At 39.5% G+C, this 27,923-nt stretch overlaps 1 protein-coding gene across 8 annotated transcripts; it reads left to right on the top strand.

The window, feature by feature from the left end:
* Positions 1-508: 508 nt before the first annotated feature.
* scel (sciellin) lies at positions 509-27,923 on the top strand. 8 transcript variants are annotated; one of them, XM_090215097.1, is made up of 23 exons: positions 509-755; positions 6,745-6,812; positions 9,414-9,522; positions 9,757-9,819; positions 10,132-10,209; positions 14,258-14,293; positions 14,576-14,623; positions 14,718-14,750; positions 14,873-14,920; positions 15,130-15,204; positions 15,291-15,362; positions 18,037-18,105; positions 18,294-18,359; positions 18,470-18,517; positions 18,714-18,782; positions 21,279-21,329; positions 21,450-21,500; positions 23,269-23,325; positions 25,757-25,813; positions 25,953-26,024; positions 26,691-26,799; positions 27,075-27,177; positions 27,365-27,923. In XM_090215097.1, exons 2-23 carry the CDS (start codon positions 6,770-6,772, stop codon positions 27,379-27,381), a joined length of 1,374 nt encoding a protein of 457 aa, XP_090071223.1. In that variant the 5' UTR covers positions 509-755; positions 6,745-6,769; the 3' UTR covers positions 27,382-27,923. The 8 variants fall into 8 exon arrangements, with proteins under 8 accessions (XP_090071223.1, XP_090071226.1, XP_090071221.1 ...); XM_090215095.1 differs by having other exon boundaries at positions 587-755; positions 26,682-26,799; XM_090215099.1 differs by having other exon boundaries at positions 646-847.

Genomic DNA, 27,923 nt, shown 5'->3' with positions numbered 1-27,923 from the left:
CATCACTGCAGTCGCCCGAACAGTGTAATGAAAACCTGAAGCAAGGCACCAGCCCTATGTACTGTATTACATACAGTAGATATAAGTAGTAAGTAGCCTTGCACAAGCCTTGGCTGCCTCCTTTTTCTGTTGCGTGAGGCAGCTTGATGTATACATTCACCAGCTGGACAGAACACTAGTCTATCGCAGGGTCTATTACATAGATATAGTAAGAAATTATTATCCTTCAAAGAATTGATGCTAGTGCCACTACTAACGCAGAACATATCTGGTATCTGTATTTCTTGCCTCACAAGATGGTTAATTTAGTTCATGACAGGTGTTCAAATATCTTGTATGATATAAAACATGAAAAATGGCCCATAGACACGCACATCCACTGTAGGGCTATGCTTCTCATACATTCCTGTTGAAGCAAAAGCTGGTGACCTTAGAGGTGTCCCTCCTACTCTACTCCACCTAGCTGATTCCATTCTCTGTGAAACCCCAAACAATACATACAGCAATCAGTGGAGTGCGAAGATGACGAAAGAAAGAGAGAGAGAGAAAGAGAGATGTCTCAGAGGCCACACCCTCGGGTGCCATTGGCCAGTTTGGTGTCCCCTCCCTGGAGGTTAAAAACATGGATAGAGAATAAAGAAAGGCGTAATAACAAGTGACTAAACTAGTGACTGATAGACTTGTAAGAGTACCTAGGCGTTAGTAAAACTTTTGAATATCTGTTGCGTGAGTGGACCAGCTTTCAGCTTCCAAGGGTATGTAGCCTGTCTCTCTGCCAAATCATATACGCAAAGTCAGTGTTTTTTATTCAGTATCATAAGAAGGCCGGAGGTATGTAAAGACAAACGTATGTTTCGTTTTTCGTATTTCTCTTATCACAGAAGATTTGAATGTATGTTGTTCGTTGTAACATAGGCTGTTGTGTTAATTAAGATAATGTGCTATGAAACAAAAGTATGTTGTATTGAATGAATATGTTCACAAAATGATCTGCATGTGTGAATGTATTTGTCAGAGCATTTAAATGGGTTATGAGAATTCTGTCATGAATAGGATCTTATATACTGACTGTAAATAATGATATGTACATATTTTTTACATTGACATGAAATTTGAAAATATAGTCTAATTTCTTAAAATCATCTATAGATAATGCCTATTGCAAAGCTTTAAAAAAAACTCTATATTCATAATGTGAGCTGTTAATCAATCTCAAATCGTAGCAGCAGTCTGCTCTTACCTCATGTAAAATGTAGAATGGGAGGCAACAGGGATATGACAGTTAGAGCATTCTTTGTGACCTGGTCCCTGATCTGTCTGTGATACTGTCTTGCCAGGCATGACAATCACCATATGAGTTGGCAACACAACACAAGCAGGATACTTTTTCTGTCTAAGGTTATGAAGCACAGCTGGAGTCCTTTGCTAGGAATCAAACTGATTATGCATTAGAAATGAGTAACACAACATGATCTACTCTGGATCTCAGTGCCACCTCTAGATTGACATTAGCTGTATGAGTTACAATAACCAATCCATCAATCACTATTCAATAACTAGTGGTTAAAAAAATATTAAAAGTAGTTTTATATATAGAGCATTATATGGCTCTGGGCAGATACTATACTTCCCAGCTCAGATATTCAGGCCTGCTAATGAAAGGCTTGCTAATGTTTTGTTCAAGGTTGTGCTCGCACCGAATAATGTGGGTGTTAGTGGGAGAGAGTATACTCCTTATCATGAATGGCCTGAAGAATGTTGCTTATGTGCAGCTCTGTGTTCCTCTGCCAAAGGTGTCTATAGGAAAGGTGTGTCGTTGAGGGTGTGTCTGTGTCTCACTCTTTGGGGGCAGAGCAAGACAGACAGGTTTGCGGGCTTAACTGGTGAGTCAGGGATTAGAGAGCACTGGCAGTTGGCACTGTTGGTACCACAACATAATGTGGACAAGGGTTGTTATCTGAAGAGCAAATTCTGCCTATGTCGACATACTACAGTACAGACAGATAGTTTGGTCTGTCGTGTGTGAGTGTTGTGTCGTTGGGCTGCGTCATGTTACAGCAAAATGAAAAATGTCCATTGCCTCTGGGTCATTCTTGAATTGGAGTGACATTTGCATCCATTTATGAAACTCCTCAGTTAGCAAAAATCTGAAAAAATTACCTTGATCTTGGTTTCCGTTTCCGGTGGCATGCATTGAAACATGTGGCTTGCTCATGGCTTTCTTTTGCAAAATAACAATGAATTAACAGACCTATTTTAAAATAGTTATCAACATATAATACTATATTAAGTTTTTACAAGGAACAACTAGCAGCTTTATTTCGCTCCAGCAGCTAGCATAATCTCTCCATTCACAATTCACCTGTGGGAACATGGCAGCTCTCAACACCCGACAACAGAAAGAGTTGGCTGCTACTATTTGAAAGATTGCTACCTCTCTTTCCAAAGTCAAGACAGAACTTAATTTATTGATAAGACAGAGAGCACAATTTGCCACTCAGGCCTGCTAATGAAGACTCATCCATTAATTTCACGATAATCGTCCTAGTCGTTTACTGACCAACAAGCTACACAGTAATGATCAATTAGTTGATAAAGCAACCATTGAATCTGAAACAGGAGAATTATTATCCGTTTTTTAATTCTCTGAACAGCATATTGTTAGAATGAACTGAATTCCATCTGGTTATTGGGACAGACATGAAGGCCATTTTGGCATTCAGTCATAATCACATCATCAGGGCATCCTTATGGTTAGAATGTTTGTGTTTTCAGAAGCGTGAAAGCATTCTCACCCACCTGGAGATCTGATCTGAGTGTATTATCAGTCGTCACGCTAAGATGTTGGTTTTCCTATCCTTGTTGTTTAAAACTAGGAATGGTAAATGTACTGACCTGGTCCCTGATCTGTCTGTGATACTGTCTTGCCAGGCATGACAATGACCATATGAGTTGGCAACACAGCACAAGCAGGATACTTTTTCTGTCTAAGGTTATGAAGCACAGCTGGAGTCCTTTGCTAGGAATCAAACTGATTATGCATTAGAAATGAGTAACACAACATGATCTACTCTGGATCTCAGTGCCACCTCTAGATTGACATTAGCTGTATGAGTTACAATAACCAATCCATCAATCACTATTCAATAACTAGTGGTTAAAAAAATATTAAAAGTAGTTTTTATTTATTTATATTCCTTCTCTGTAGGCAGATACAGAGCCATATATAGAGCATTATATGGCTCTGGGCAGATACTGTACTTCCCAGCTCAGATATTCAGGCCTGCTAATGAAAGGCTTGCTAATGTTTTGTCAAGGTTGTGCTCTCACCGAATAATGTGGGTGTTAGTGGGAGAGAGTATACTCCTTATCATTAATGGCCTGAAGAATGTTGCTTATGTGCAGCTCTGTGTTCTACTTTCAAAGGTGTGTATAGGAAAGGTGTGTCGTTGAGGGTGTGTCTGTGTCTCACTCTTTGGGGGCAGAGCAAGACAGACAGGTTTGCGGGCTTAACTGGTGAGTCAGGGATTAGAGAGCACTGGCAGTTGGCACTGTTGGTACAACAACATAATGTGGACAAGGGTTGTTATCTGAAGAGCAAATTCTGCCTATGTCGACATACTACAGTACAGACAGATAGTTTGGTCTGTCGTGTGTGGGTGTTGTGTCGTTGGGCTGCGTCATGTTACAGCAAAATGAAAAATGTCCATTGCCTCTGGGTCATTCTTGAATTGGAGTGGCATTTGCATCCCATTTGCAACCCGTTTATGAAAATCCTCAATGATCTGAAATGTGACAAAATGACCCTGATCTTGGTAGCTGATTTGCTTGATCCCTTTCTACTGCAGCTTTCTTCCCCCCTCATTGGAGAACCTTGGACGCACATTTTTTATTTAAACGTTGCTTCCGGGTCCCTAAGATCTGGAAGGCGGAGCATGTCCTCTCCCTTTACTAAGGTGGGGATCCTTCTGACCTAGATAACTACCGTCCAGTTTCTACACTATCTTGCCTTGCAAAAATATTAGAATCACTGGCAAACTTTTTTAACTTCAAATGATATTGTTACCAGTCTGTTTTAGACCTGGACATAGAACCGTTTCAGCTGCTATGCTTGTCTTAAATTTTATATAAAATTGCTTAGATCATAGGAATCACTGTGATGCCATATTTATAGACCGATCCAAGGCCTTTGATACTGTTGACCATCACCTGGTCATTCAAAGATTGTCTGAAATGGGCCTCGACTAGGCGTCTTGCAAGTGGTTTGGGAACTATTTGTCAGATTGGACACAGTGTGTGCTTTCTGATGGTGTCAAGTCAAATTACCTTGATATTACTAAAGGTGTCCCATGGGGGTCGATTTTGGGACCTGTCCTCTTTACTATTTATATAAATAATATTGGTCTATCTGCAAAAATCTGTTACATTAATCTATATGCAGATGACACTGTTTTGTACACTATTGCCCCTAAGGCTGACCAGGCTATGTAAAAATAGATAATGCCTCTCCCTGAACAGTAGGAGGCAGATTGTACAGGCAACTTTCCTGTGTTACGTCCGTCATTAGATGAATGAGACCAAAGCGCAGCGTGGAAAGTGTTCATGATTTTTAATACTGAACTCCGACAAAACAACAAAATATAAAACCGAACGTAAAGTTCTGCAGGGCTAGACAGCAACTATTCAAAAACAAGGAAAAAGGGCTGCCTAAGTATGATCCCCAATCAGAGACAACGATAGACAGCTGCCTAAGTATGATCCCCAATCAGAGACAACGATAGACAGCTGCCTAAGTATGATCCCCAATCAGAGACAACGATAGACAGCTGCCTAAGTATGATCCCCAATCAGAGACAACGATAGACAGCTGCCTAAGTATGATCCCCAATCAGAGACAACAATAGACAGCTGCCTAAGTATGATCCCCAATCAGAGACAACGATAGACAGCTGCCTAAGTATGATCCCCAATCAGAGACAACGATAGACAGCTGCCTAAGTATGATCCCCAATCAGAGACAACGATAGACAGCTGCCTCTGATTGGGAACCATACCCAGCCAACAAAGAAATAGAAAAACTAGAATGCCCACCCAACTCACACCCTGACCTAACCAAATAGAGAAATAAAAAGGCTCTCTAAGGTCAGGGCGTGACATCCTGCCAGTTCTTGACTACGGGGACACCATTTATTGGAATGAAACAGCCACTACTCTTAAACCTTTGGATGCCATGTACCATAACATCCTTGGCTTTATCACAGGTGATAGCTTAATACGTGCCACTGTATCCTGTATCCAAAGGTAAATCTAAAAGGTAAATCTAAAAGGTAAATCTAAAAGGTAAATCTAAAAGGTAAATCTAAAAGGTAAATCTAAAAGGTAAATCTAAAAGGTAAATCTAAAAGGTAAATCCGCTTTTAGTTTTAACATTCCACGTTTTTGGATTCACTTTCAAAATTAATTACATTTGAATTCCCTGTTGCCATTAGGACAGTTTTAAAACCCTGATGATAAATCAGTTCACCGAGGTGTGGATTGTTTTTATTGATGACTTGAATAGTTTGTTTATGATGCCTGTGATGTTTGTGATGTTCTAATGTAATGTACTTGTTATTGTATCTTGTTATTCTATCTTATATCGTGTAGTTTATTTTTCAATTATATGTCCTCAGGGCACCAGTGAAAATGAGACCCTGGTCTCAATTGGTTTCACCTGATTAAATAAAAGTGAATAAATAAACTACTGAACCATCCAATGATGGCTCCTGAAAGGACTGATCTCTATAATATATAAACAACTTTTGGAAAGTTACAGTAGCCATTAAAAAATTATGGTCTACAGATCTAATTGAATCTAAACAATCCTTTAAAACTGGAACAGAACATGGAAAAATATGACCTCTGAATCACCAATTTCTATATTTTAAGTTTGTTCACAGACTATTTAACACCAAGGAAATGTTTTACAATTAAATTGGCCCCAACTCCCAACTGTTCACTGTGTCCCCTAAATCAGGTAGGCACATTCTGTCATATGATGTGGGAGTGCCCTGCAGTTGAACGCTTCTGGGGCATAGTTACAAAATTCATTTTGAAGTGCATGAATTTAAATATTCAATGCTTTGCATCTATTATGTTACTTATCGATGATAGCCCCTTGAATCTCTCAATCTATCAACATGGGAAACATGGTTCACGGGTGGGAAGGGAGGATGGGGACTGAGGGCTAGGCTAATGGTTTTGGTTCATCTTTGTATGCATTTCTTTGATCATTTCTGTACCTGTAACACCCCCCCCCCCCCCTTCCTCCCCCACAAAAAGAGACCAAAAAAGTACATAATTGGTTACCAAAAAAAATTGGTCATTGGTGTTACTACTCCTACTTGTGGGACAATGTTATCAAGATGGTAAACATTTTTTAAAGCAAATCAGCTGTCATAATAGTTGATTTAGGATGGGAAATACATTTTTAAAAATATACCCTAAAGATTTAGGATTTTGTGTAGGAGTTGGATATATTTCTCTACAACAACACAGTTGTTAAGATGACATAAGATGACAGGTGACATGTCCTGGTCACCTCAATGCTATAGTTTCTCTGAATGTATATATTACCCCAGTAGTGGCTTACCTTGTTCTTGAACACAGCTCCATATTGTCATACAGTAACAGTATTGTGACCAATAGCACCACCCTGTGGATGAATGATGGGTACTGAATTTAGAATATTTCCCTTTTTTCCAGATTCAACAAAAGTGACAATATCAACATGTCTTATTCCTACTCCAAGAGGTCTTCTTCTACCAGTACCGGTAAGTAACTATGTGCCTAGTGAAAGTCTACACACCCCTTGCACAGTTTTCACATTTTGCTGCCTTCAATTTTAATATGAAAAGGATTAAATCAATATTTTCCCACTACTGATATAATTTTGCACGCCCAATTTTTCAGTTTTTGATTTGTTAAAAAAGTTTGAAATATCCAATAAATGTCGTTCCACTTCATGATTGTGTCCCACTTGTTGTTGATTCTTCACAAAAAAATACAGTTTTATATCTTTATGTTTGAAGCCTGAAATGTGGCAAAAGGTCGCAAAGTTCAAGGGGGCCGAATACTTTCGCAAGGCACTGTATGTGTTGGGGTAAAATGAACATTTTAGTTTTATACTATAAACTACTGACAACATTTCTCCCAAATTCCAAATCAAAATATTGTCATTTAGAGCATTTATTTGCAGAAAATGACAACTGGTCAAAATAATAAAATAGATGCAGTGTTATGAGACCTCAAATAATGCAAAGAAAATAAGTTAATATTAATTTATAAAAAGCACAATACTAATGTTTTAACTGAGGAAGAGTTCAGAAATGAATATTGGTGGAATAAACCTGATTTTCAATCACAGCTTTCATGCGTCTTGGAATGCCCTCCACCAGTCTTTCACATTGATGTTGGGTGACTTATGCCACTCCTGGTACAAAAATTCAAGCAGCTCGGCTTTGTTTGATGGCTTGTGACCATCCATCTTCCTCTTGATCACATTCCAGAGGTTTTCAATGGGGTTCAGGTCTGGAGATTGGGCTGGCCATGACATTGTCTTGATGTGGTTGTCCTCCATCCACACCTTGACCGACCTGGCTGTGTGCCATGGAGCATTGTCCTGCTGGAAAAAACAATCCTCAGTGTTGGGGAAAATTGTCAGAGCAGAAAGGAAGCGTTTTCTTCCAGGACGACCTTGTACGTGGCTTGATGCATGTGTCCTTAACAAAGACAAATCGGCCCGATTCCAGCCTTGCTGAAGCACCCCCAGATCATCACCAATCCTCCACAAAATTTCACAGTGGGTGCAAGACACTGTGGCTTGTAGGTCTCTCCAGGTCTCGCACCCACTGCCCAATCTCCAGACCTGAACCCCATTGAAAACCTCTGGAATGTGATCAAGAGGAAGATGGATGGTCACAAGCCAACATTTTCTACAATGTAGAAAATAGTAAAAATAAAGAAAAACCCTTGAATGAGTAGGTGTGTCCAAACTTTTGACTACAGCTAGTTTTCCGTTTTCCCCTACCCACTCTGAACACTCCTGAGACAGTCCTAGCAAAATTTTTGGTTATGAAATTGCTCAATACTCATAGCTAAGAAGCTATTTTTGTTTATTTTTGACCATTTTAATTTAAAACAATCACAATAAGGTACTTAATTGTTACCCAGAAATAATTTGAAATTGAGATAAAACATCTGCATTGGACCTATAAGCACCATAGTGATATCTCTGAGCAGTTTCCATTCTCCCTCACAGCTCAGTTAGGAAGGATGACCATATCTTTGCAGTGTCTGGGTGATATGATACATCATCCACAGATGAATTACCATACTTGACAAATACTCAAAGGGATATTCGGTGACTTGGAATTATTTTGTAACCTCCCCTGATCTATGCCTGTCTAAAAAATGCATCCCAAACATGCTTCTAAAGATCATTGGTGGCTCTGAGGTTAAATCATTGTTTAAAATGCACTATCCAACTGAGGGACTTTACACTTTACAGAGACAGGGGAAGTTAGTCTTAAATAATGAGAACCATTTATTTTGCAAACGGATGGACCTCATTCAACAAATTGTGGGATTTTCCATGAACATATTTTTACCTGAACTTATTTAGGTGTGCCACAAGGGGTTTGGAGACTTTTGCAATCAAGACTACTTTGTTTTTAATTTTGTATTAATAGGCTGTGGAAAAAAAATCCCAATGTAATAACTTTCAAGATTGAAATTTAAAAGAAGCAAAATGTGAAAACTGTGCAAGCTGTAGACTTTTGCTAGGCACTGTATACAGAATAACACAGCATATGAGCATGATCCGTGCCACACAGCTGGAATTTCACATTCCTAACAGCAATGAGGTAGACATATGATTTTCACAAAGGCTGTCTGTTTTTACTGTTCTTATACACCCAGTGTTCACTCCTCCATTTGTCCATTCATTCAACCATGTTTTGTGTCCCAATCCACCCCTAAGCTTTGTTAATGGAGCAAAAGCAGAATGGCCGTTGTGTGAGGACTGAACAGCAATGGCACTAGTTAAATATTAGGGGCGGGTAAGAGTACCTAACTCCTCGGTGGATTTTGACAGAGGGTGCGGTTTCACAGTGTCATAACCTCACAAAGGGGTCAGCATTGTAACCTGTGTTGAGTAACCAGAATGACTGGATCAGGTGAAAGACAAAGACCGTCCCTGAGTTAGATGTACTAATAGGACAACAGTAATAGTTATGCACTTTCAATTGTGATAATTATGTCATTATTATGCAGTACTGATTTTGTTCAGTCTATTGCGATATTTGCTATAAGATCAATGTATAGGTCAGTTTGTCAGTGTTTTGTGTCTGTGTGTGGTGTTGTGCTGGTTGTAGCTAAGAGCAGCAGTCCCAGCCAGGCGATTGAGGACCCTAAGAAGAAGACTTCTCTGCTAAAGGACAGAAGTTGGATCAGGAGCAACGCAGATCAGGACGAAGCAGTCGAGTGAGACACTGGCATCACACAACAAACACACCACACGAACAAACATACAAACCACACACACACACCTCCACCGATCTTCTGAATGGAACATTACTGTAGGGTGTGGTAGAAGTTTAGGATGTGACTAAACATGGCTGCTGTGTCATTACTGTTAAATAAAAAAAATATTAGTAATGGTTGCTCAAACAACAAGAAACTGCCTCTCAACATGTCCTCTTCTTTTCTCTCATTTAGCCAGGATCCAAACTTTGGCAGAGTGGTTCTGAACAAATACCGGTCCAATGAGGCTCTTGACAGGTAAAGATTCTTATTTCCTGATATTGTATCTCCCGAAGTCCCTTCCCTCATATATCTCCTCATCTTGGCTTCAACTTGTATATGGATCCATGAAAACCCGAAGCACTCTAATAATACACATTTTCATGGATCTTTCATGAATACTTACTGAAAAAACAGCAGCCTCCTTCGAGATAATGAAATGAAAACATTTGATCATTACTGAGAAGATTGCGGTCTACTTACTACATCATGAGTGTTATTATCCAAGGTTCAATATAATCATAGTAGCTCTCTTTGACCTATGGTTTTAACAAACGTATTCATTCACAGTGCTGAGCCTGCAGACTCAAAATCCCCTCAAACGACAACCACCAAGACATTGTCCTCCGTAGAGGCACTAAAAAAGAGGTATCAATATCACTGTACAACACACACTGTCATCCTCCTCAGAAACCAATATGTGTCCTATACCTAAAGTGCATATCATAAATATTCACTCCCCTTGGATTTCTTCATATTTTATTTTGTTACAAAGTGAGATTAAAATAGATTTAATTATACGTTTTTGTCAACGATCTACACAAAATACTCTGTAATGTCAAAGTGGAAGAAAATTGCTAAAAAATATGTATTCATGAAAAATAAAACACTAATATATATATATTGATTAGTAAGTATTCACCCCCCTGAGTCAATACCCCAGCAGCGATTATGGCTTTTTGGGTAAGCTTGCATTGTAAAATATTTGGCCATTATTCTTTTTAAAGTTATTTATGCTCTGTCAAGTTGGTTGATGATCATTGATAAACAGCCATTTTCAAGTCTTGCCATAGAACATCTGGAAAAATCTGGAAAATTTACTCTTCTTGGTAAGGATCTGCAATATAAACTCAGCAAAAAAAGAAACGTTCTGAACAAAATGGAGGGGGAATGTCAAAATCAAAAGTAACAGTCAGTATCTGGTGTGGCCACCAGCTGCATTAAGTCCTGCAGTGTGTATCCTCCTCATGGACTGCACCAGATTTGCAAGTTCTTGCTGTGAGATGTTACCCCACTCTTCCACCAAGGCCCCTGCAAGTTCCCGGACATTTCTGGGAGGAATGGCCCTAGCCCTCACCCTCCAATCCAACAGGTCCCAGACGTGCTCAGGTGATTGAGATCTGGGCTCTTCGCTGGCCATGGCAAAACATTGACATTCCTGTCTTGCAGGAAGTCACGCACAGAACGAGCAGTATGGCTGGTGGCATTGTCATGCTGGAGGGTCATGCCAGGATGAGCCTGCAGGAAGGGTACCACATGAGGGAGGAGGATGTCTTCCCTGTAACGCACAGCTTGGAGATTGCCTACAATGACAACAAGCTCAGTCCGATGATGCTGTGACACACCGCCCCAGACCATGACGGACCCTCCACCTCCAAATCGATCCCACTCCAGAGTACAGGCCACAGTGCTCATTCCTTCAACGATAAACGTGAATCCAACCATCACCCCAGGTGAAGATAACTTTTTGTCAATCCTGTCTGGTCCAGCGACGGTGGTTTTGTGCCCATAGATGACGTTGTTGCCAGTGATGTCTGGTGAGGACCTGCCTTACAACAGGCCTACAAGCCCTCAGTCCAGCCTCTCTCACCTTATTGCGGACAGTCTGAGCACTGATGGAGGGATTGTGCGTTCCTGGTGTACCTCGGGCAGTTGTTGTTGCCATCCTGTACCTGTCCCGCAGGTGTGATGTTCAGATGTACCGATCCTGTGCAGGTGTTGTTACACATGGTCTGCCACTGCGAGGATGATCAGCTGTCAGTCCTGTCTCCCTGTAGCGCTGTCTTAGGCATCTCACAGTACGGACATTGCAATTTATTGCCCTGGCCACTTCTGCGGTCCTCATGCCTCCTTGCAGCATGCCTAAGGCACATTCACGCAGATGAGCAGGGACCCTAGGAATCTTTCTTTTGGTGTTTTTCAGAGTCAGTAGAAAGGCCTCTTTAGTGTCCTACGATTTCATAACTGTGACCTTAATTGCCTACCGTCTGTATGCTGTTAGTGTCTTAACGACCGTTCCACAGGTGCATGTTCATTAATTGTTTATGGTTCATTAAACAAGCATGGGAAACCGTGTTGAAACCCTTTACAATGAAGATCTGTGAAGTTATTTGGATTTTTACAAATTATCTTTGAAAGACAGGGTCCTGAAAAGGGGATGTTTCTTTTTTTGCTGAGTTTAGATTTGGCCTTGTGTTTTAGATTATTGTCCTGCTAAAATGTTCATTTGTCTCCCAGCGTCTGGTAGAAAGCAGACTGAGCTAGGTTTCCTCTAGGAGTTTGCCTGTATTTAGCTCCATTCCGTTTATTTTTTATCCTGGACAAACTCCCCAGTACTTGCCCATGAAAGCATTCCCATAACATGGTCTTGTGCATACAGTTGAAGTTTACATACTCCTTAGCCAAATACATTTAAACTTAGTTTTTCACAATTCCTAACATTTAGTTCCTTGTCTTAGGTCAGTTAGGATCACCACTTTATTTTAAGAATGGGAAATGTCAGAATAATAGTGGAGAGAATTTTTTATTTCAGCTTTTATTTCTTTGATCACATTCCCAGTGGGTCAGAAGTTTACATACACTCAATTAGTATTTGGTAGCATTGCCTTTAAATAGTTTAACTTGGGTCAAACGTTTCGGGTAGTCTTCTACAAGCTTCCCACAATAAGTTGGGTGAATTATGGCCCATTCCTCCTGACAGAGCTGGTGTCACTGAGTCAGGTTTCTTGGCCTCCTTGCTCGCACACTCTTTTTCAGTTCTGCCCACAAATTTTCTATCGGATTGAGGTCAGGGCTTTGTGATGGCCACACCAATACCTTGACTTTGCTGTCCTTAAGCCATTTTGCCACAACTTTGGAAGTATGTTTGGGGTCATTGTCCATTTGGAAGACCCATTTACGATTAAGCTTTAACTGATGTCTTGAAGGTAGGACTTGAAATCCATCCACAGGTACACCTCCAATTGACTCAAATTATATCAATTAGCCTATCAGAAGCTTCTAAAGTCATGACATCATTTTCTGGAATTTTCCAAGCTGTTTAAAGGCCCAGTCAACTTAGTGTGTGTAAACTTCTAACCCACTGGAATTGTGATACAGTGAATAATAAGTTAAATAATCTGTCTGTAAACAATTGTTGGAAAAATGACTTGTGTCATGCACAAAGTAGATGTCGTAACCAACTTGCCAAAACTATAGTTTGTTAATTAACAAGACATTTTTGGAATGGTTGAAAAACGAGTTTTAATTACTTCAACATAAGTGTATGTAAACTTCCGTCTTGAACTGTAGATTTGCAGATGCTACCACAGGGGCAGCGAAATGGTTGTGTTTCTAGCTCTAACAGTGCAGTAATACCCCAAAATACATACATAATCCAAAAAGTAAAAAAATACAAAATAAATGATGCAGCCATAAACATGCTTGAAAATATTTCGAGTGGTACTCAGTGATGTCTTGGAGAATTACTTCAGTGCCTTGTTGCAAACACGATGCATGTTTTGGAATATTTTTTATTCTGTATTGGCTTCCTTCTTTTCACTTAGTCCTTTAGGTTGGTATTGTGGAGTAACTACGATGTTGTTGATCCACACCTATCACAGCCATTAAACTAACTTTTTTTAAATCACCATTGGCCTTATGGTGGAATTCCTGAGCGGTTTCCTTCCTCTGCATCAACTCAGTTAGGAGGAACGCCCGTATCTCTGTATTGACAGGCTGTATTGGTACATAATGCTCAAAGGGAGCTTCAGTCTCTGCTTTTTAATTTGTATTTTTTTTTTATCGCTGCCCTTCTTTGTGAGGCATTGGAAAAGCTCCCTGGTCTTTTTTATTTTTTTATTTTTTTTACCTTTATTTAACCAGGCAAGTCAGTTAAGAACAAATTCTTATTTTCAATGACGGCCTGGGAACAGTGGGTTAACTGCCTGTTCAGGGGCAGAACGACAGATTTGTACCTTGTCAGCTCGGGGGTTTGAACTCGCAACCTTCCGGTTACTAGTCCAACACTCTAACCACTAGGCTACCCTGAGGTTGAATCTGTGCTTTAAATACACTGCTCGACCGAGGGACCTTACAGATAATTGTATGTGTGGGGTACAGAGATGAGGTAGTCATTCAAAACTCATGTTAACCCCTTTATTATTACACAGAGTGAGTCCATGCAACTTATTGTATGATTTGTTAAGCACATTTTAACTTATTTAGGCTTGCCATAACAAGGGGGGTGAATACTTACATAACCAAGACATTTTAGTTATACATTTTGTATTCATTTGTAAACATTTATATAATTACTTATAGAAATACATCACAAATAAATCAATTTCAATCCCACTTTGTAATGCCAAAAAAATCCAAGGGGGGTGAATACTTACACTGACTGATGACATGCACTCTAAAAGTAATCTGATTGCAGATTTGGTGGGAGTCAGGATGAATTGAGCAAGGGCAGGTCAGTAGGCTTTTCTCCTCCTTTACAGAACTCACACCTTTACTTGTTGCAGTAATGTGTTCCCAGTAGACAAAATTGCATGAAAAGACGCAATGGTCAGGTTGTAAACTTGAAAAATATGTCTTTACCTGGTTATAATCTGGTTAGCTGACATCACTTTAAACCAAAAAAACAGATTCCAACCAGAAAATTACACAATTATGACACCCATGCCCACATTTTGTCCACTCAGTTAGCAGTTATATTATTGTTAATAAAATGGAATTTCCCCTTTTGATGTAGCACCCTGCCTTCAACTTATGGACGTACTAGCACATCCTACACAAAAAGGTAATGTTCGAATGTGAACAGAATTTTTTTGTAAGTGGATATTTAGCTGTTGTGAAAGAGATGATCTCCAAATGCTGTCTTTTGTTTGTTACAGTACCTCCCCACCGAAGTCAGATTGTCTCAAGACGTAGGTGACCCTATACGATCATGAATTCCAGTTGTGCTTGTGCACTGAATAGTTTGTGTAATAAAATGTATTGTCCATGAAATGTCTCATATTCAGCCTCTACTAATGTAATGTCATTACAGAACCACTGTCTCTAAAACAACAGTCACAGAGGAACCTAAGAAAACAAGGTAGATCATTAGTTTTACACTTAAAAATTGTGAGTGCTTTTATTCTGTTTCTATTTTTCCTTTTTTTGGAGTGGGGTGGGCAAGCTAATCATCTATTATGCAAGGGAGCTTTGGCCAAGTGTATTCACCGCCTTTATAAACGTATTGCTATCAAAGGTGACACAGTAACATTTTAATGTTTTGATATCCTGTTGAATTCATTCCTTCAGCACCACAACAACTACCACCACCAAAGGTGGAACAACTACTGAGACTACCATCTCCACAAGCCAGCGTGTGAGCAGGTATGGCATTTACATACGCACACCTGTTTTAGTTTTACTAATCCCCATCAAAGGATGTACAGAAACATTCTTGGTTCTGTTTACAGATCCCCAGTTGTGAAATCGCCCACCACCAACACTGAGAGCTTCACCGACCGAGTCTTCAGCTCCAGAAAAGGGTAAAACTGCACCCTTTGAAAATAGGGGTGGCAGATAGTCTAGTGGTTAGAGAGGCGAGCAAGGAACGGGAGGGTTGCCAGTTTGAATCCGGGTCGGAAAAATCTTTCGGGAAGTGAGCTGGCAAAGGCTTGCTGTATCAAAATCCTATATGCTATTTTGTGACCTTGAGCAAGGCACTTAAACCCCCACAACTACTGCTCCACGGGTACCCAGTGTGGCAGCCCTCTGCTCCAAACTTTTCAACCTGTATATGTGTCAGTGTCTTTCAGAGGGGTTGGGACAAGTCAAAATTTGGTTTGACCTTGTGTACAATTGTCAATTTAAGTAATCTTAATACAACACCGTATTAAAACATCTATGGCCTGTACTATAAATAACCATGATGCTATATATGATAAGCTTGTGATAGGCCTGTGAGGGATTGCAGGGAGAATATGTTTACCTGTGTTGGCAGAGGACCCAGACAGGCCCATTGATCATACAATCATGTTCCTGCTGCAGCTTCTCACACAGAGACATATATACGAGCACACATACTTTTCTTTTTACCCCCAGTGCTATTTTCTTTTCCCTGCTGCATCCAAGAGGATGTCTTATCATGTCAGTGGTAGGCAGACTGGTGACACAGCTGGCAGCAGGGCTGTAGACTGACATGCAACTTGTTGAGTGAAGCTTTGAAGTACCATTCTGTAGTGTTTGCGTAATTGCGTTTGATGCACGATTTAGTTCTGGGGGGAGATGTGTTAGACAAGCGAAGTAGTGTCCTCTCTAACATTCTAAACAAAAACTCTCAGCCCGTTTTTGGTGAGTCTATGGGCCAAATGCCCCCTTCCGAAATTCAAAAGATGTGAGCACCTGTAAAATCATGATTTGTCCAAATTAATTACATAAGACACTCTACTCACCACCTTCAAGGCCATGCTGAGAATGATGTTGCTGTTAATTATAATACACATATTTTTGAAATACAAAATACTTGTATTTAAATTAAATAAATATATTTTGTAGTTTATTTTGGTACACTTGATCTTTATATTATTTTGTAATTGTATTTTGTCAAAGAAGTCAAAGTGACCACCCCCAAAGTGTAAGATCAGTCTTGACAAGGCTCATAATGACATAATAATTATCCCCCTTAGAGTCTATTGACGCACCGGCGAATCAATCTAAGTAACATAATAAGAAATTCCCCATCAAAATCCGTCAATTTAATCTAGAGATACTGTATCTGTTTTTTGCATGGACTGTGTCTCAATCTACCACATCCATCTATGGTGGCCTCCCGCATGTGAGGTGGAAGGTGGCCAAGCTACAGCAGTGTTTGTCAGACCATGAAAATGTGTCTTCTCATGAAACGTCTGTAGCGTCGATGTGCCAACTTCTTTTTGTAGCGTCCGAACCGTTTGAGTTACAAACTACTGGGACCCCACTGTGGAAAGGGGAGATTCTCACGAACACGATGTGTCATGGGAAACGTCTGAAGGTAATTAGTACCGGTAAAAAAATGTAATGCAATTATGGAGGTAGTTTTATGCCTAACCCCCAAAAGTTAGTAAAATATGTGTAAAACAAAATCATATATATATACACACTACCGCATTTTTTGCAAATCAAATTGATCAGAAATACAGTGTGGACATTGTTAATGTTGTAAATGACTATTGTAGCTGGAAATTGCAGATTTTTTATGGAATATCTACATAGAGGCCAGAGGCCCATTATCAGCAATCATCACTCCTGTGTTCCAATGGCACGTTGTGTCAGTTGATCATTTTAATGATTTTAATGATCATTAGAAACCCCTTTTGCAATTATGTTAACACAGCTGAAAACTGTTGTTCTGATTAAAGAAGCAATAAAACTGGTCTTCTTTAGACTAGTTGAGTGTGTGGAGCATCAGCATTTGTGGGTTCGATTACAGGCTCTAGATGGCCAGAAACAAAGACCTTTCTTCTGAAACTCGTCAGTCAATTAACCTTTATTTAACATGGCAAGTCAGTTAAGATCAAATTCTTATTTACAATGACGGCCTACCCCGTCCAAACCCGGACGACATGGGGCCAATTGTATATACAGTATATACAGTATATATATTTCCAGAGCTTTCTTATATCTCCTAGATATAGGACAGACACTCCAAAACCGTAGTCCTTAAGATGTTTTAGCCATTTATGAATTTGTTATTCAATGCATTATGGTAGTGAAGGCCAAATTCAATATTTTATCAAATCATTTGTTAACTTTTTTTTTTATACCTAAAGGGCTCCTAGAATTCTAAATCAAATAGCTGAATGATCCATTGTATAACCATCTTAAAACCATTCCACATGTCAGCTTAGAACCCCCCTCCCCAGCTGTAGTAAATCTGGCAGAGATTTAACAGTAACAGTAACAATGCAATAGGAACAGTAATGTAACATGCGATGGTAACGTGTAACGGTAGCGGTAACAGTAACATATTCCATACATAGAACACCACCTTCAAAGCCAAAAGTGAGCGAGAAGTCAAAGTGACCACCCCCAACGTGTAAAATCAGGCTTGACAAGTGACACAATAACATAGGATGTGTAACATGTGCTATACTGTATGTCTGTATAATCTCCAAACAATATAATCAATTCAATCCATGCAGAATCTGGTTAATAATAAATGAGTTACTGTTGTCTTGGCAGGACTGAGGATCAGTTAGTCAGTAGTCTGATACCAACATCCGTCAAAACGGAATACTTGATCCCAGACAGGTAAGATCTTTGTTTAACAATTTTTTCATCAATAGATAAACATTCACATTATTTTAAAGATTTTAGAAGGCGATTAAAAAACGTTCTCATACTTGATTTGGTCGTGTCCACATTCACCAATGAACTAGTGTAGGAATATTGATGAATATTGGTCAACATATTGATCCATTTCTTCCATGTTTCTCAAGCACGACAAGTGTCTCCAAAACAGACACTGTGACACTGAAAACCACTAAAAAGGAAAGCACTTCTGGGTGAGTTTGAGCAGCGATATGCACTAAACACAAACACACAATGTGAACGACTTTTACAAAACCGTAATGAAATGCTATATTTCCCTAAAAACACATTCCTTTTTATTCAGAGATGTCAGCAAGAAACCCCCCACTATCCCAAAGGGGACTTCCTCAAAGTAAGCATACTGACCTTCAATTGAAGGCCTTGGATTGGTCCATTATTTTCATATTGTCCCTTCTGTCAAATATGTTTTGTGCAAAAATCCATTTAGCTAACGATAATGACTTTGGTGTTCAAATTGATATAAGGGTGTTGACATTGAACATAATTTAATAATGTATCTAATTACAGTATAATTATAATCTTCACAGGACCGAGGATGACCTCTTTGATACTCTCCTGCCGACAACCATGAATGCTCGCTACTCCTCCCCTGACAGGTAAGGTCTCCCTTAGGGAGGTGTTCATGTTATTCCAGATACTGCAGGATACTGCACTCTGTATTGAACTTGAAAGGTTCACTAAGAAGTCTGTTGAATCCAATAAACTTCTACAGTACCTGTGTAATATAATACATTTAATTCAGTACAAGCTAGAATAATCTATATTATTCAATATTGAGACTTGCGAAGCAAGGTGGCTGTCTGGAAGGAGCCTCCCGATAAAACCCTCCCAATTTCATCAAAGTTCGATAAAATAGTCAATTTAGTATCATTGTTTTTGAGGGGAAAGTTATTTTTATTTGTTTTATCAAAGTATTTCAACAATGTCTGTGTTGAATTCAGCATCAGCACGTACACGTAGCACAATCGCTAGCGCTTCGTCTAAAAGGGCTAGCATGGCTGCCTTGAACAGGCAGAACATAGAACCCAGCTCGTTGTCGGCCTTGCAATCATCCCTACAGAAGGCGATGGAAGAAATGGGTAGAGTCAGCACCATTCTCGAATCGAATGTTCCTCAGGTCATGCAATCTCAGATGGATATGCAAGAAGATGTATTGGGCGTATTTACAGAGGCTAGATGAGGCAGAGGGTTGGATATCAACGCTGGAGGATGACTGATTAAGAAAGCCGAGAACAACGGCAAACTGTATGAGGATCTCCACAGAATCGTGCAAGACACAGCTAACTGAGACAGGCGCCTTAATTTGAGTTTTGTCATGTTAAAGCAACATAAGGATGAGAGAGGAAAGATGTGTGTTGAAGCACTGATAAATGGTAATAAGGTTAATATGTGTATTAATATTTATGCACCAAACAAGAAGGATCCTGGGTTTTTCCATTAGGACATGGGAAAAATAAATAGTGGCGGGAGACTTTAACCAGGTTCAAGATGGTATCCTTGATGAAACTACTTATTGTAAAACTGTACCAAGGAACAGCGCAGCAATACACCTATTAATGAGGGATCTTGGTCTGGTAGATATATATGGAGACGTGTAAATCCTAGGAAGAAGGAATATACATTTCATTCACATAACCATAAATCTCATGCCAGGATAGATTACTTCCTAATTTTCAAGAGTATGACTAAAGATGTGATAGATTGTAAAATAGGGGTTATTGCTTTGGCTGACCACGCAACAGTGGAATTATCTATAGTAGTTGAGGTTGATATGGCTAAGAAAAGCATTAGATGGAGGATGAATACATCCTCATTCCAAGATGAAACATTTAATATTTCCCTCGAAGATCTCAAGTGTTTTTTTTTAAACAAACATTATTTCCACTGACAAATTGATTACGGTGTTGGAGAATTCTGAAGCTTATGTTTACGGGCAAAATAATAGCACACACCAGTAGAAAGAAAAGGGAAGATAGAGTTGAAATACTCGTCTCAAATTAAAGAGTTGGGAAAAATAGTTATCCAAGAAAAATATTGAGTCACTGTTGAAAAGTCTGTCATCTGACGATTCAATTACATGAGATCTATAACAAAAAGGGTGAATATGTTTCGGCTGAGGACAAACTTTTATGAAAGTGGTGGAAAAGCAGGTAAATTATTGGTTAGACAATTTAAACAAAAATATGCCAGTTTTGTAATACCAGCTATCAAAAATGGAAGTGGGGAGGTACTGACTGGTAAAAAATATAATAACAATGTGTTTTGTGACTTTTATTCAACTCTTTGTATTTCTGACTGTAACTTAGACCCAGCTAAATTGAATGCCTTTTTTTCAAAGATAGAGTTTCCAGGGGTGTCCCCAGAACAAATAAAACATTTGGATGCTCCTATATTAGAATCTGAGATAAGAACAGCCATCATATCAATGAAGTCTGGAACATCACCAGGATTAGACGGCTTGCCGGTTGAATATTACAAGAGGAACATTGACGTATTAGCTCCTATATTAACACGGCAGAAGCTCTGGAACTGGAGCAGCTACCTGACGCTGTTAATAAGGCACTAATTTCATTCATTCTCAAGAAGGATAGAGACCCCACTGACCTAGGGAGTTTTTTGCTTTTAAAAGTACTAGCCAGGCTGGAAAAGGTTTTGCCTCATATTATTCACACAGCTCAGGTTTGTAAAAAGTAGAACCTCCACAGACAATCTTAGAAATGTGCTTCACCTCATGTCAAAAAGAGTACTCAGCCTTTCACCTGGATGCAGAGAAGACATTTGATAGGGTGGACTGGGGCTTTTTGACAAATACCCTTAACGTTTTGCTTTGGCCCTGGATTTATCAAGTGGGTTAAGGTATTGTACTCCAATCCAATATGATCGCTTCCTTTTTTAAATTTGTCGAGGGGAACACAGCAGGGTAGTCCTCTCACCTCTCCTTTTTACTACATTTTTGGAACCCTTGTTAATCATCCGAACACTCAAGTGGTCCACAGTATATAACATTTCTGATTATAAAAATTGGTTTCATCATGTGATATTTGTAGATCAACTCAAACTGAGCATATCATTTCCATTGTTTATACTTACAGTACTACAACCATCACCAATAAAGAAGTTGTCACTGTCGACAGCCCCAAAGGGTAAGTTTTACTGATTTAATCAAATCGATTTCAGCAAAATACTTCTCAATATTAGTAACGGTTCATTATCTGTGTGTGAGGTGAATAACCAAAATGTATCCCATCTTTGTTTCCATTTAGGGATGTCAAAACTGTGAAATCTCCGACCTCTACAACTAGGACCATTACCAGGTAAACATAATAACCTCTAAACAAGAACCAGTACTTAATGATATATTCTTCTTCAACAATATTGTATTTACAACTTATATGATCAACAGTTACTGTCCTTCATGCAACTTAACTATAGCTTTCTAGGGATTGCATATTGGACCGATAGTTGACATCAAATTATAACATTTCTGTTGTCATTTCAGTCATATTTCACAATAACACATGGTTGATGATATTACTAGATATTTCATTAACCTTTGATAATATCTAGTAATATCATCAACCATGTGTAGTTAACTAGTGATTATGATTGATTGTTTTTTACAAGATAAGTTTAATGCTAGCTAGCAACTTACCTTGGCTTACTGCATTCGCGTAACAGGCAGGCTCCTCGTGGAGTGCAATGTAATCAGGTGGTTAGAGCGTTGGACTAGTTAACTAGTGATTATGATTGATTGTTTTTTACAAGATAAGTTTAATGCTAGCTAGCAACTTACCTTGGCTTACTGCATTCGCATAACAGGCAGCCTCCTTGTGGAGTGCAACGAGAAAGAGGCAGGTCGTTATTGTGTCCTGCGTTGCATATAATCTGACTGAGCATACAAGTATCTGACTGAGCGGTGGTAGGCAGAAGCAGGTGCATAAACATTAATTCAAACAGCACTTTCGTGTGTTTTGCCAGCAGCTCTTCGTTATGTGTCAAGCATTGCGCTGTTTATGACTTCAAGCCTATCAACTCCCGAGATGAGGCTCGTGTAACCGAAGTGAAATGGCTAGCTAGTTAGCGCGCGCTAATTGTCGATGTGTTCCTGGTTTGAGCCCAGGTAGGGGCGAGGAGAGGCACGGAAGCTATACTGTTACACTGGCAATACTAAAGTGCCTATAAGAACATCCAATAGTCAAAGGTTAATGAAATACAAATGGTATAGAGGGAAATAGTCCTATAATTCCTATAATAACTACAACCAAAAACTTCTTACTTGGGAATATTGAAGACTCATTTTAAAAGGAACCACCAACTTTCATATGTTCTCATGTGCTGAGCAAGGAACTGAAACGTTAGCTTTCTTACAAGGCACATATTTTACATGGAACATATTGCACTTTTACTTTCTTCTCCAACACTTTAAAAAAATATATTTAAACCAAATTGAACATGTTTCATTATTTACTTGAGGCTAAATTGATTTTATTGATGTATTATATTAAGTTAAAATAAGTGTTCATTCAGTATTGTTGTAATTGTCATTATTACAAATAAATAAATATAAAAAAATTGGCCGATTAATCGATATCGGCTTTTATGGTCCTCCAATAATCGGTATCGTTATCGGCGTTGAAAAATCATAATCGGTCGACCTCTAGTAAAAACTGGTTCAATCAACACTATTTCCACCCCATTTCAACCCCCAAAAATCTATATGACATTGAATCCACGAGGAACACTCAATGGATTTGCAAAAACTCATCAGCATTAAGGGCATTTAGTTTTCCCCCACTTTTAACCTAAATCCAATGACATAGTGAAATGTTTTGTTGAATTCACAATAGTTGACAACTCAACCAAATCAAAATTAAAAGTTGAAGTGACGTCTACGTCTAGTAGGTGGTGTCAGACTGACTAATGTACAGATAATAATTAGTTGTTTTTTAGGATGAAAGGTGATTCGCAGACTGCAATGCAATCATCTCAAGAACAACCTATCAGAGATGGATTTCACAGCCCATAAATCCTCACAAGTCTTTGAAAATAACCTACAATCCCACCCTATTTCCTCACACACAGTGAGGAATACACCTCAACCAACACCCGTAGAAGCTACTCCAGCAAGCCAGACAACAGGTACGTAATGCTCTTTAAATTAATCTGATGAAATGGTTAATGGCATCATGCCTGGGATTGTATCTATCTTTATCACTAAACATAGTTTCAAAGCCAATGCCACTCACAAAGCAGGCAGTACGCTTGACCTCATCTTTACAAGAGTCTGTTCGACCACTACTCTCACTACCCTCACTCTCACTACCCTCCAGGTCTATGATCACTATTTTGTTTCCTTTTCTGTCTCCCTTTCCTCCAACCCTAGCCACTCAGCCCCTACCCAGATGCTCATGTGCTGTTGCAATCTTCGCTCTCTCTCTCTACCACTACTCTACTTTTCTATTCTACCATCTCTCCCTTCTGCTAAATCCTACTCCCTCCTGTCTCTTGATTCTGCCTCTTCAACCCCACATTTCTCCTATTCCACATCCTATGACTCCCTCTGTCCTCCTCCCGGCCTAGTCGGCCCTCCCCTCCTGCTCCATAGCTGAGTGACTCATTGTGAGCTTACAGAAAAGGTCTGCGGACAGCTGAGCGAAAATTTGGGGAAACTAAACTTCCCGGAGGACCTATCATCCTTTCGCTCCCTCCTCGTCACACAGAAAGCGGCGCCAGTCCTAATCCAGGCAATTGTCCAGGCATCTCTCGTCTGGACTACTTCAACTGGATGTTGGCTGGACTCCACTGGACTCCACATCAAACCCCTGAAATTCATTCAGAACGCTGCAGCCCGCCTGGTGTTCAACCTTCCCAAGTTTTCCCATGTCACCCTGCTCTTCTTCACACTCCACTGGCTTCCAGTCGAAACTCGCATCCACCTCAAGACCGTAGTACTTGTCTACGGAGCAACAAGAGGAACTGACCCTCCCTATCTTCAGGCTATGCTCAAACCCTACACCCCAACCCGAGCACTCCCTCTGGTCTCTAGTCTCTTGGCCCTCCCACCCAGATGGGAGGGCAGCTCTCGCTTTGTCCAGTCCAAGCTCTTCTCTGTCCTGGCAGCCCAATGGTGGAACCAGCTTCCCCAATGGTGGAACCAATAATCCCAGTGCACCCTCTTCTCACCCCAACCCCACTCACCCAAAAAAAGGCTTTTGTGAACTCTCGCACTTGACTTTTTCCCCGCCTTACTATCTTGACTTTTCTGATAGCTACTTTATTGAGAAAACCTTTACTATGACTGATATGTGGTTGTCCCACTTAGCTATCTTAAAATGAATGCACTAACTGTATGTCGCTCTGGATAAGAGCGTCTGCTGAATGACAAATGTACAGTGCCTTGCGAAAGTATTCGCCCCCCTTGAACTTTGCGACATTTCAGGCTTCAAACATAAAGATATAAAACTGTATTTTTTTTAACCTTAAGTTAATACTTTGTAGCGCCACCTTTTGCTGCGATTACAGCTGTAAGTCTCTTGGGGTATGTCTCTATCAGTTTTGCACATCGAGAGACTGAAATTTTTTCCCATTCCTCCTCGCAAAACAGCTCAAGCTCAGTGAGGTTGGATGGAGAGCATTTGTGAACAGCAGTTTTCAGTTCTTTCCACAGATTCTCGATTGGATTCAGGTCTGGACTTTGACTTGGCCATTCTAACACCTGGATATGTTTATTTTTGAACCATTCCATTGTAGATTTTGCTTTATGTTTTGGATCATTGTCTTGTTGGAAGACAAATCTCCGTCCCAGTCTCAGGTCCTTTGCAGACTCCATCAGGTTTTCTTCCAGAATGGTCCTGTATTTGGCTCCATCCATCTTCCCATCAATTTTAACCATCTTCCCTGTCCCTGCTGAAGAAAAGCAGGCCCAAACCATGATGCTGCCACCACCATGTTTGACAGTGGGGATGGTGTGTTCAGGGTGATGAGCTGTGTTGCTTTTACGCCAAACATAACGTTTTGCATTGTTGCCAAAAAGTTCAATTTTGGTTTCATCTGACCAGAGCACCTTCTTCCACATGTTTGGTGTGTCTCCCAGGTGGCTTGTGGCATGTTCTTCATGATGCTCTCTGCGCTTTTAACGGACCTCTGAGACTATCACAGTGCAGGTGCATTTATACGGAGACTTGATTACACACAGATGGATTGTATTTATCATCATTAGTCATTTAGGTCAACATCGGATCATTCAGAGATCCTCACTGAACTTCTGGAGAGAGTTTGCTGCACTGAAAGTAAAGGGGCTGAATAATTTTGCACGCCCAATTTTTCAGTTTTTGATTTGTTAAAAAAGTTTGAAATATCCAATAAATGTCGTTCCACTTCATGATTGTGTCCCACTTGTTGTTGATTCTTCACAAAAAAATACAATTGTATATCTTTATGTTTGAAGCCTGAAATGTGGCAAAAGGTCGCAAAGTTCAAGGGGGCCGAATACTTTCGCAAGGCACTGTAAATGGTTGTGATTTTTCTTATGTGCACCTATATGACAATATATATTATGTTACTACACTAGTGTCAGTGTCACCAGCCCCATTGTCTACACCACGTCTACTACCTACAAGGACAGCAGGTACGTTAGTATTAATCGACTCCTACCTGGCAGTGATTTGCATGCAAATTAACTAGACCACCTCTAGGCCACCATCGACATCCATTTTGAAGAATACATGTAACAAACTGTATTTGAACGATTCCATTCTCATCTTCAGCCGGGCTGAGGACGATCTGTTCGATTCTCTCATGTCAAAACCCACCAAGACGGTGTATTCTACTCCTGAAAGGTGAGATTGCAGGAATGCATATCATCTCATATGGGATTCCTGAAAGACAGGACAAGCTCTACTTTATGTTGTTGATAAACCAAAGTATTAGCGATTACACCATATAAAGGAACAACCTCCTAATTATTTATTTTTTCATAAAATGATTGTCAACTCCTTCAGACACCATAAAAGGCATTACATTTTTTAAACATTTTTTTATTGTCCAGCAAGTGTTTAAAGGCCTTGATCATGTCATTCTAACATATTATTTAAATATTTAATACACATTTTCAAACATATATACTATATTTTTTTTATAGCACAATATAATGCTCCAGGGCTAATTTCATTAGCACAAGGATTGTCCCAACTTTCAAGAATCCCGTCATCTATGTCATGATCATCATGCTTTCAAACTGTGCTATTTATATCCATGTTTTCCTCTGACTGTGCACATGATTAAGATATCACATGTACAAACAAAAACATGTATTTTATGGTTATTACATATAACAGTTGTAACAGACCAATAACATAGTTACAACATATGACATAGTTATCTAGCCACAAATAAAAAGCTGCTGATGGTTTTGATAAAATAACTCCCCTAGCTGATGCAGTCTGGCCTTGCATGAGGTCCATGCATGCTCTCTCATACAGCCATGTGATGATAAGTCCCTCTAGGACTGTTTTGGAGAGAGACCTTTGCTCTTACTGCCGTAAGCCCATGAGTTCCGACCCCAAGATGGTGCTGGAGGATATGAAGATCAACTGCCACACTACCTGCTTTAAGGTAAACTATTGAAATACTATATTCTAGCATCCATGCCTGAGTGTGTGTACAGAGGCCTCTGTCTTCTTATCAGATCTGCAATATTGTGATAGAAATATGTTACATTTGCACCACTACATCCAATAATTGATTGATTGGATTACATCCAACCATCTTCTCATTGAGATTATCGGACTCTGTGTCTGCCTTGAGATGTAACAATCAATACACATGCATCATGATCTTCTTCTTCGCCTAATGAGAGTTTCTGACATTGTGTGTCTCTGTGTTCTCAGTGTGAGGTGTGTAGCAGTGACCTGGGCCATCTCAAGGCAGGGGACAGTATGTGGGTCTACAGACGCACTGTCCACTGTGAGCGCTGCTTCGAAGTCACCAGAGGTAAGCACATTTAGAAACACACACAACTAGAGCTCATACGGATGATTTACTGTATACACTGTATCAATATTTCACAAATAATGGGTCAAAATTGACTGGCTTTCAATTGATTTGCTTAATTTTGGGGGCATAAGATCTCCAAACCTATGTTGGGTCACTGTGAGGTAACACATATTTTATTTTACAGAAAAATGGCATCGTTGAACCTCAAGTTCACGTGGATGAAGATGGGGTCTTTATTCTATGGTCGTTTAAATAGATTGAAGTTTTGAATTACATTTTGGTGACATGGGTCCTCCTTATATAGGTACGGAAATGTATAGCATATTTTTCAGAATTGGGTATGAATTCTTGTGTTTATAAAATGGAGAGGATATTAATATTTTACATAACCCTTGACAGTTAATGTTTTCATGCATGAATATACTATATGGGATATGTAATCATGGTTATTATCTCTGTTATTTTTTCTTTTAGTAACCTATAATTACTTGACTCTGTTTCTGAATCATGATAGGTTAAACATCCACAGTAAAATGCATGTAAGCCAAACATTTTATTTTTTATACCTGTCTCAGCCAGCTGTTTGTCTCCATAATCAACATATTTCACAGGCAGTCAGGCTACCAAAATAGGCTTACGGTAAGATATCCATATGGTGCAATAATTAGGGCCGGGGGTTGGTTGTGTGTGCAATACAAAACTATTAAGCATTCTTTATTAAAATTGACAGAAGTTACACAAAA

Source organism: Oncorhynchus mykiss, chromosome 22 (genome assembly GCF_057628025.1).
Source record: "Oncorhynchus mykiss isolate SJ-2025 chromosome 22, ASM5762802v1, whole genome shotgun sequence".
NCBI lineage: Eukaryota > Metazoa > Chordata > Actinopteri > Salmoniformes > Salmonidae > Oncorhynchus > Oncorhynchus mykiss.
The sequence above is the reverse complement of the archived record's forward strand: the minus strand, read 5'-3'. Positions and strand labels throughout refer to the sequence as shown.